Source organism: Wolffia australiana, chromosome 1 (genome assembly GCF_029677425.1).
Source record: "Wolffia australiana isolate 7733 chromosome 1, ASM2967742v1".
NCBI classification, from domain to species: Eukaryota; Viridiplantae; Streptophyta; class Magnoliopsida; order Alismatales; family Araceae; genus Wolffia; species Wolffia australiana.
The window spans coordinates 20,743,659-20,753,586 of NC_135835.1; the positions used below are offsets into that span (position 1 = coordinate 20,743,659).

Genomic DNA, 9,928 nt, shown 5'->3' on the forward strand with positions numbered 1-9,928 from the left:
TCTTTGTTTTAGATGTTGAACCTCCCAGGTTATGTTTACATAACTTACATACCCATCCACTCAACATTCTTTTAAAACAATCAAATCAAGCAAGAATGGCCATTCAATCTGTCTCATTGAGGCATTTCGTCCAACATGTACAGGAATCAATGATTTTTTCCCTATCTATCTTATTAAATTTTACTAAAGATAGTTATTAAATATATATACATATATAAGTTCCGTTATATTATTATAATCTACATGTGACCATAATATAATATAAATACTGACTCCTTATTTCCTTTATTAAATCTAACTATGTTATCTTATTCTCTCCCTCTCAATCTGATTAATTAAAATATCTTATATATTAAAAATATATTCTCTCTTATCTTTATAATTCTTACACTCCTATTGTATATCTATAATCCACCACACCCAATTAATATATATATATATATATGAATAATTAAATATTATCTTTCTTACTATCATTAATATTTTTATCCCCCTTTTCTATTTATCCTTACTCTTATATGTTGCTAAAAATAATTCTATTCACTATCTTCCTACATCTTAATAATTCTTCAGGCAATACATCTATCTTACATATTACCTAACTATAAAATAAAACAAATAACCTCACTGGGCATACTATCATACTCAAATCTCTCTAGTTTATTACTCTTGAATCTAAAAACAAAGATATGTCTACTTCTTTTAATATCTTCTTTTATCATAGTACTATAAATCAATTCCAATAAATTACATGCTTAGTAATAAATCCAAATAATACTATGATTGTAATATTTTCTTATAAAAATATTAACTCTCCCTTTTCTAGTTCTCTCTAAATTACTGTTACATATCATCTTAAGATTTTCCTTCTTTTAGTTCATTCCAATTTATGTTTATCTTCCATCTTTTCACTGTCTTTATTGTTATTACTCTGCCCCTTATTTTATCTTACGCCATACTTAATTCCTATTATAGCTTAACTCATCATCTTATTTTCCCTAACCTGAAACATTTGATTTATCTTTAAAGGCCAGTCACAATGGAGACGACCTCACTCCCATAATACATATTTGAATGAGTTAACATCATTATAAAATTTATTTGATTTTGGCAAATCAAATTAAATAACACACTCATTTGTCCTCGTCACTTCTTTTGAAGTAGGTTACATGTATCTCAATGATCCTTCTTGAAATAATGTAGGCAATACCTAGATTAACCAAATCGTCAATTTTGAATGTTTATTCAGCTACAACTGGTTGATTCTCCAGAATCAACACAAATTTACTTCATTAATGTAATTTGAGATGAACAGATAGAGAATCAATTTGATAATTCAACTATAAGATCAAAATAAGTGAATACTGCATCAGGTATTATTATTAAAAATAGAGAGTATCAGATAATAATGCTTTATTAACTCATATTTCAATTAGAGCATTTCAGATAAAAATCAATTCTGATATGATACGTCAATATGTAGAAACTTTGTATAAGTTTTAGATCACAAACTTTAATGAAGAAAACTAGATATGTATTACGATATTAGGATCTGCATGTTAAGATTAGTAATCAAATGTTTAATCAATTATTCAAGTATAAGATCTCAGAAGGCAGCAATCAAGTAAAGTAAATAATAGAAAAAATATATAGATTTTATAGTAATAAGTAACTTTGAAAATTTGAATTCACAGTTATGACTTATGATTTACTGGCCAAAAAAATATGTAAAGAATGAGAGACTTTTGACCCAATTTCAGTAAGGTTGCAGGTTTTAAATGTTAATTCAGGAATTTTCTTATATTCAAATAGGAAATAAAAATTAAAAAATGATCAATATGTCACACGGATTGACCAATGTAAATTAGTATCAATGAAAATAATTGACAAACCTTTAGAAAATAATTTTCTCAGGCTATTTCTGCACATCCAATTTGACTAAGGCTAACTTTCAATCCTGAGCTCGTATTTGGGTATTCTTGTAGTCAGCATAACTCTATTTGAGTGTAGAATAATGTTTATGATGAATTCAGATCAAGTTGCCCCACCGTTTAATTCAAAATCTAATGGAAGCATGAAGTGGTTGATTCATAATAATGAGATTTTAGCATTTTTTAGAAGGGGAAAAATATTTGTTTTTAATTCAGTAGCTGCTAAAAATTTGGATTTTTTATATAAAGATGATAAATCCTGAGTAGCGATTAACCGGTGACTTAATCAAATATGACAAAGCTCCCAGATTTATGATCCATCAAGATTTGATTCAGCCACAAGAGTTTCATGAATCAGATTCAGAGAAAAATGTCAAATGCAAGATTTTGAAAAACAAATCAAAGTGAAAAAATGCAAGAAAGGAAAGAATTTAGGAATTTTACCATCGAGCTATTTAAGAAAACCAAGCTCAAATCAAAACAACAATAAGTGAAATCAGAGAACAATAGTTTATGTTTTAGACACACTCTCTAATGTTGGAAACTTCTTGATCTTTGGGCAAACTGTTAACATACAAACGATTTCACCAAGAAACAAAATCATGAAGAAGAAGGATTGCTTATTAGAGTTACCTTTTCTCAATGAACCATCATTGCAAGAAATCAAACAAGAAAGCCTTGTGAGCCAGACAAAGTCTTTATGTCACTCATTTCTGGGATGTGTTGTCCCCTATATAGCCCACATGTTCCTATTAGCAAAATTTAACATTTTAATTCTATAAATACCCGATGAGAAAACTCTTTGCCCATTTATGACTATCACATGGATAAGCTTAGATTGACCAAGCCAGCCCTCGACCCCAGACTTTGATGTTCCATTGGATACTGACTAAGGGCTTGCTTTCTTTATCCAAACTTTTACCCCAAATTTGTCCTCAAAATTTTGCTTACCTGCATTCTAGTTCGGGTCACACCAGTATTCAATGTACAATCTAAATCTTCCTGTATAAAAAATCCTAAAAAATCTCATCCAATTCAACTCTAAAATTCCAAAACCACCCTCCAACTTTAGATTCCAAAATCCAACTTTAAATTCGAAAAACAAAACCAGGTGACCTCGGCCAGGTGGCAGCGATTTACTTTTCTATGAAAACCTGATTTTAGTTTTTAAGATTGGGAATTTATAGTTTCAAAAGGCCTCAAGTTCAAGTTTTGCTAACTAAAACATAACAAGAGAACTTTGATAGTGTTCTGGTGTGGGTTGATTAGAAAGTTGTGCCATCAATATTTTCATTTTCTTACTGGGGCATTTAAATTTTGTGGTGGGAATTGTGGGCTCACAACCTACTAAATTATGGGCCTTTCTTTAACAGGCCCACTTAGAATTTCACTCTGGCTCTTTTTCCCGCCTATATCTACGCGAACTTCCTCCATTGCCGACTGCTGAAGAACTTCAAAGACTCGGGCTCTCTCTCCCTCGCCGAGCACGCGGAAGATGGATTTGAGATCGCGACAAGCGCTGTAGAATGCAGATCTCCTTTCTCTACAAGTTTTTTCTGTAGTCTGGGCCGAGATCTGCACCCGGAGATGAACAACTATCACATCTACGAGGCCATTGGCCGTGGGAAGCACTCGGTGAGCTCTCCACCGGCCGCTGGAATGTTATTCCCCGGAAATTCATGTCCTGATTGAAATTCGGGGTGAGATTGATGTTTCTTTTGCCTTACAGGTTGTGTATAAAGGGCGGAAGAAGAAGACGATCGAGTATTACGCCATTAAGAGTGTAGAAAAGTCGCAGAGGAGCAAAGTCTTGCATGCGGTGAGTCGTATTTTGCATCGATGGGGTCAATTTGATATCATATATTTTTGTTTGAAGAAAGGGTCAATTTGATATCATACCTTTGATGTCAAATGAATGATGCCATGAGTTAGAGATTTTCGTCCCCTTTTATATCCGATGAGGGAGATGCAGATGTAATTTATGATTTAGAGGAATGTCTTATTAATACGATTTTGTGTTCGGTTTGCTGAGTGCAGGGGAAGATATTGCACAAATTGGACCATCAGAATATACTCAAGTTTTATAATTGGTAAGTTGTGGAGGATCTAGCAATTAAATCTGGCGATCTTTCGGTCCATTATCTGTGTTAGATTGAATTTCTAAAATCTGTTTTTTTCTCTCATTTTTCATCTCCCCGCAGATTTGCAACTTTTTTTTTTAAAAAACATTTCTCTGATGAATAAAATAGGTATGAGACATCCGCTCACTTGTGGCTCATCTTGGAATATTGCGTCGGTGGAGATCTTATGAAACTGCTGGCTCAGGTATCATGGTGGAGGAAACTGTCTGTGCTTTGCGACCTTGCTAAGAGAGCATCCTCAATATGTTTTATTTAGAAATTGTTAGAATTTTTTAAAAATAAAATGCCCTTTACTGTGTACTGCTTTCTAATGCAAACTTCAAAATGATTTCATTTCTCAGGTGTTATTATTTTTTCCAATGATAATTGTTCTTCCTTTTCAGGACAAACGTCTCCCAGAAGATGCTATTCATGATATTGCCTTTGATCTTATGACAGCTTTGCAGTAATGGATACTAACCTTTGCTGACGTAATCAATGATCCCTCACTTGTACCTTATTTGAAGTTCAAAATGATGAAATCGTTCAGGTATTTGCACTCAAAGGGTATCGTTTTTGGTGATCTGAAGCCGTCAAACATACTCCTTGACGAGAATGGCTGCGCTAAGGTATAACTCCATATTCCATACTTCATCATTTTTTTTTTCAAAAAGAAAATGTTTACTTAAGCAATAACTCGAGATTTCTCTCTTCAGCTATGTGACTTTGGAACGGCGAGATATGTGGCTGATACATCGACAGATTCTCACTCTCAGGTGCACTCAGCTTATGGGTCTATGTTTTTAAACTTTGAGACCAAAAAAAATTATTCCCCTTACATCCACATGTTTTTCAGGCAAAAAGAGGAACGCCTTACTACATGGCACCAGAACTCTTTCAAGATGGTGGTGTTCATTCCTATGCATCTGATTTCTGGGCATTGGGTTGTGTATTGTACGAGTGTTACACGTCAAGGCCTCCTTTCGAGGGAAAGGAATTCACTGAATTAGTGAAATCAATACTGTCTGACCCAGTGTCGCCTATCAACGGTAATCCGAGCAGTCTCTTTTCTGATTTAATCGATTGTCTTCTGCAGAAGGATCCGGCAGAGAGAATCAAGTGGCCCCAGCTTTGTGATCATAAGTTTTGGAAGAGAAAACTAGCCCCAATTCCACTGCCCTCGCAGCCTGCTTTCAATCAAATGCTCAAATTTATGGAAAACATCAACGGAGATGTGTCTGCTCAACAGAAAACGCCAGTAAAGCACTCAATCGTCCAGAAGATTAACGGAAGTTCCGGTTTGCGCAGCAAAGGCTCGGCTACTCCCTTGAAGAACCCAGCTTCCCGTCGGGCGCTCCATTCAAAGACCTCTGGAAGAACTGATGACAGGCAGAGGGGATTGAATCTTGTTAGAATGTCTCGCATGGCAAAGTTAAACGTCCAGAGGGATAATGAGAAGGAAAATTATAGACGGAAACTGCCAAAAAATTCCGAAAATGATGTTGAAGTGAAGATGGAGAACAAAGATATGGAGCTTGATTTTAGCGAAATCCAAGAAGAGGAGACTCCCGATGATGTGGATATGCCTGCAACGACTGATCTTGGAGTTTCTAACCCGGACGATCCTCCGGTTACTGAAGGCGATCCAAATGTGTTTGAAGGCGAGAATTTTGAGTCAACAAAGGATCAGCAATCCGAGTCTACTACTCCTGAGTGTTCTTCGCATGATCTGTTTGAGGTTTATTGGCATTCATCTGATCTCTCCGTTAGGCCAATTATGCCCTACAGAAAAACTGATAAAGCAACAGAATCAACACCAACACTTCCGTTTGAAGCCATTTTGGCTTGTGATTATGCCAAAATGCCCCCGGGAAATCTGGATTTGCACAACAGTCAAGTAGTTCAGTGTTTGAATGGCAATGGTCTAGTTTCTGAGAAACAGAATGTGATTAGATACATTGAAATGTTGAGCGGAAATGCTGATGCTGCCACAATAATAACTAATGGCCCGATTATGATGTTGCTTGTTAAGATGCTCAGGTTACCAAAGGCGTCTGCCTTGAGAGTTCAACTTGCTTCCGCGATTGGCTCGCTTATACGACACTCGACTTCGATCCAAGGCGAGCTGGCAGCTTCTGGAATTATAGCTGCTTTGACCAACGGTCTGAGGGATAAACATGATAAAGTGAGGAGGTTTTCCATGGCTGCGCTGGGTGAGTTATTATTCTATATTTCCACTCTGAGCGACCAGTCTAAGGACCCCAACGCCCTTGAATCTCCATCAAAGGACAATCGTTCCGTCTCTGGGTGGCAGGTAGTTGAATTCCTTCCTCTAAGTTTATCATTCGAAAGTCAACATATTTTAATGATTTTTACAAAAATAGTATTACGAGTGCAATTTCAAATGCTCTAAGCATTTCTGCTGGTATTCTTTAATTTAATAGTTATTTTACTTATTGTTTCCATAATTGTTTACTATATTTAAAATTCATTATTATTTATATTAATTATATCGATCATGTTATTGTTATGATTTATAATATTATGATACGATTTTCTGTTTTTTATACTATGAATCATATTATTTATTATTATCATTATTATATTCATAGTTGTGTATTATTTATTATTTATTTTTATTATTTGTTGGAAGTTGGTGGCCACTAGATTTGGCTCCTTCAAGGATTTGCTTTATTCGTTTGACTCTTACCAATTCCGGACTTCCATTTTCTTATTACTAATGCTGAATTCAAGAGCTTACCAACTGTTTTAGTGAGGACTCATTTCATCTTTATGCAAAATGTTGTACTTCAACACTTCCCCACAACACCTGCTGCTGGCCTATTTATGGGTGAGTATGTCATTGTGTTGCATTAAGGATTTGAACCGGCCACCTGACTCTGACACCATGTTGGATTCAACTGTTCTTAAAGCAATAGCTTATGGCAATCGCGCTACTTTTCATCTTTAAGCAGGATGTTGTATTCCAACAAATAATTTAACGTTGTTACAGTAGGCTTTTCCCTTCATCTAATCAATTAACGTTTTTGCTGATCATGGGTTTAATGGATTCCAGGTCTCTTCCTCTGTTATTTCTTTGGTCTCCTCGATGCTGCAAAGGGGAGAAGACGATCTCACCCAACTCTACGCACTAAGAACGGTGGAAAATATCTGTAGCCAGGGCAGCGAGTGGGCATGTCGATTTGCAAGCCAGGACATCATCGCAAACATCTGCTACATTTACAAAGCGATAGGGAAGCAAGAAAGCACAAAAATCTCTGCTGGGTCTTGTTTGGTGAGGCTCGGACGCTTCAATCCCCAGAGCTTACCCATGATTTTTGAAAAGATTTCCATCAAAGAACTCGCGTCGACGATTACTAAAGGCACCCCGAAGGAACAACAGACCTGTCTGAATCTTCTCAACACGGGCTTACTCTGCTGCCAGCAGCAACTCCCTAACATGAACCGGCTTCTAGTTGCATTATCTGAGGAGAAGCTTCTAGTTCCCGGGCTCGTCTCTCTCGTCGAACAGGGCACGGAGATATTACGTGGAAAATCATTGATTTTTATAGCCCTGCTTTGCAAGATCAGCCTCAGGTGGCTGGCTCCAATCTTCTGCAACGCTAAGATGTTGCCCATGGTCGACAGACTGGCAAAGGAAAGAGACAGCTTTGTTCAGAAGTGTGTGGATACTTTTCTACTGTTGATTTCTTCCTCCGTGCCTGACATTTTGGAAAATGTCTCTCTAGAAATCCAGCAAATGGTCGGCGGCAAACGCCAACCGCGAATCAACTCGAGGAGCAGCACTTGTCATCTTTTCCTTGTCGTTCTTCATCTTCTGGGGAGCTCTTCTTTCAAGCGGAGGATTCTCAATCACCAGATCCTACCCCATTTGGCAAATCTCACGAAGCACATGGAGTCTCCTTTTCAGGTTGGCTTTTTTTATCAAATTTTCAGAGAGGTGAAATTTATACTGAAAATATAAAAAAATCTTCTTCAGGGGAGAGATGATTTCCAGACGACGCTGCTCAGAATATTAGAATCCTTATCAGAGGAGAGTTGTATAATTCAGAGGGAGCCGACGGTGTTCCTCAAGCAGATTCTCCCGAGTCTTCTGATAATCTACAGAGGGAATAAAGACGGGGATTCGAGGTTCTTATGCCTGAAGATCTTATTCAACGTGATGGTTATTTTGCAAAGCGAAGTGCCCGAGGGGGGGGAAGATGTAAAATCCCTCGTCGAAGCTGGCTTTCTTCCTTTGTACCCATCCATGATCGAAGACGAAGATCCGATACCCATGTACGCGCAGAAGTTTCTAGTCATGTTGATCGAATTCAAGCACGTGCGAATCTCCCACCTTCTAGAAGAAAGAATGGTGGCTCAGTGCTTCGACTTCCTTCTGCGCGATCTCTCCGACGCCAACGTCAGCAACGTGAAGCTCTGCCTGGCTCTGACGTCAGCCGATGAAATGAAACCGGGCGTTCTCTCCAAGCTGAGAGTGGTCAAGAAAATTGGAAATCTCCTTGACTTTGTCAACGCCAAGGGAATGGAAGATTTCTTAAGTCCGACTCTGAGCTTGTGCAAGGAGTTCATGTATCGCGCCTTCGGGGGCGACCGAGCCGCCGCCTTCTCCGGCGACCCGGCTCGCCTGATCGACGCAGGCGTGGACGAGTCTGAGTTCTTCGTCAAGGACATCACAGATTTTTCTGGCAAAATTGGAGTCTTTCTGGAATTGATCGAGAACCCGGATCAGAACATCGCTGATTTGGCCTCCGAGTGCTTGGTTCTGCTGTTCCGGATTGTGCCCCGGGAGGCGACGCTGGGAGCGTTGACTAGTCTGCCGAGGATGAACAACGTCGTTGACCGGCAGAGGGAAGGAGGTTCTCGGTTACTGCTGTGGAGGGTGCTGTGCTGTCTGGTGTTTTCTTGCAGGTATTATTTGTCTCGAGGATTGATATTATCGTTGGGTCGTGCTGACGTCATCAGGATGGAAGCGGCGGTCTCTCGTCTGAAGAGCTCTTCTTCTCATTCTGGCTTGGCGACCGCCGCCGAGAGTTTACTTCGCGAGTTGCAGAGGCTTCCTCGGTGCATTTAGTACTTGCCTTTGACTGTCGTCCATTGTAAGTATACGGCTGGCTCTTTCTTTGTGTTGTAAAATTGTTGGTTTTAGTCGTTGAGTCGGGGTTTTTTTCTCTGTCGTGAAGTTATTATGATTTTACGTGTGGAGAGAGAGAGAGAGAGAGAGAGAGAGAGAGAGAGAGAGAGAGAGAGAGAGAGAGAGACAAAAGGAGAGATGAGAGAATGAAAAAGAAGTTTTTAAGGGAAGAGAGACTGAGTATAGATATATTGATAGATGAAGGAGAGAGAGATGATAGAACGAGGGGGAGAGACAGATGGATAGATTGAGGGAGGGAGGGAGAGAGAGGGGGCTGAAGATAGGATAGAAAGAGAGGGCGAAAGAGGATAGAGAGAGAGAGCTGAATATATGGTAGATCGATAGAGAGAGAAAGGAGAGACAGCTGAAGATAGGATAGATAGATAGATAGATAGATAGAGAGAGAAAGGAGAGATAGAGAGATCGATAGAGAGAGAAAGGAGAGACAGCTGAAGATAGGATAGATAGATAGATAGATAGAGAGAGAAAGGAGAGATAGAGAGAGAGCGCTGAAGATAGGACAGATAGATAGAGAGAGAAAGGAGAGATAGAGAGATCTATAGAGAGAGAGCGCTGAAGATAGGACAGATAGATAGAGAGATCGATAGAGAGAGAGAGAGCTGAAGATAGGATAGATAGATAGAGAGAGAAAGGCAAGAGAGAGATCGATAGAGCGAGAGCTGAAGATAGGATAAATAGAGCGAGAGAAAGGAGAGAGATAG

The 9,928-nt window shown here is 38.5% G+C and overlaps 1 protein-coding gene across 1 annotated transcript; it reads left to right on the forward strand.

Annotated features, from left to right (window-relative positions):
• The first annotated feature begins 3,374 nt into the window (after nucleotides 1-3,374).
• On the forward strand, nucleotides 3,375-9,245 carry LOC144710363 (kinase family with ARM repeat domain-containing protein). The gene is made up of 10 exons (XM_078584109.1): nucleotides 3,375-3,566; nucleotides 3,661-3,750; nucleotides 3,969-4,021; nucleotides 4,181-4,256; nucleotides 4,456-4,517; nucleotides 4,602-4,680; nucleotides 4,768-4,827; nucleotides 4,908-6,365; nucleotides 7,128-7,982; nucleotides 8,052-9,245. The coding sequence occupies exons 1-10, from the start codon at nucleotides 3,519-3,521 to the stop codon at nucleotides 9,144-9,146; spliced, it is 3,876 nt and encodes a 1,291-aa protein (XP_078440235.1). The 5' UTR covers nucleotides 3,375-3,518; the 3' UTR covers nucleotides 9,147-9,245.
• Nucleotides 9,246-9,928: the final 683 nt, after the last annotated feature.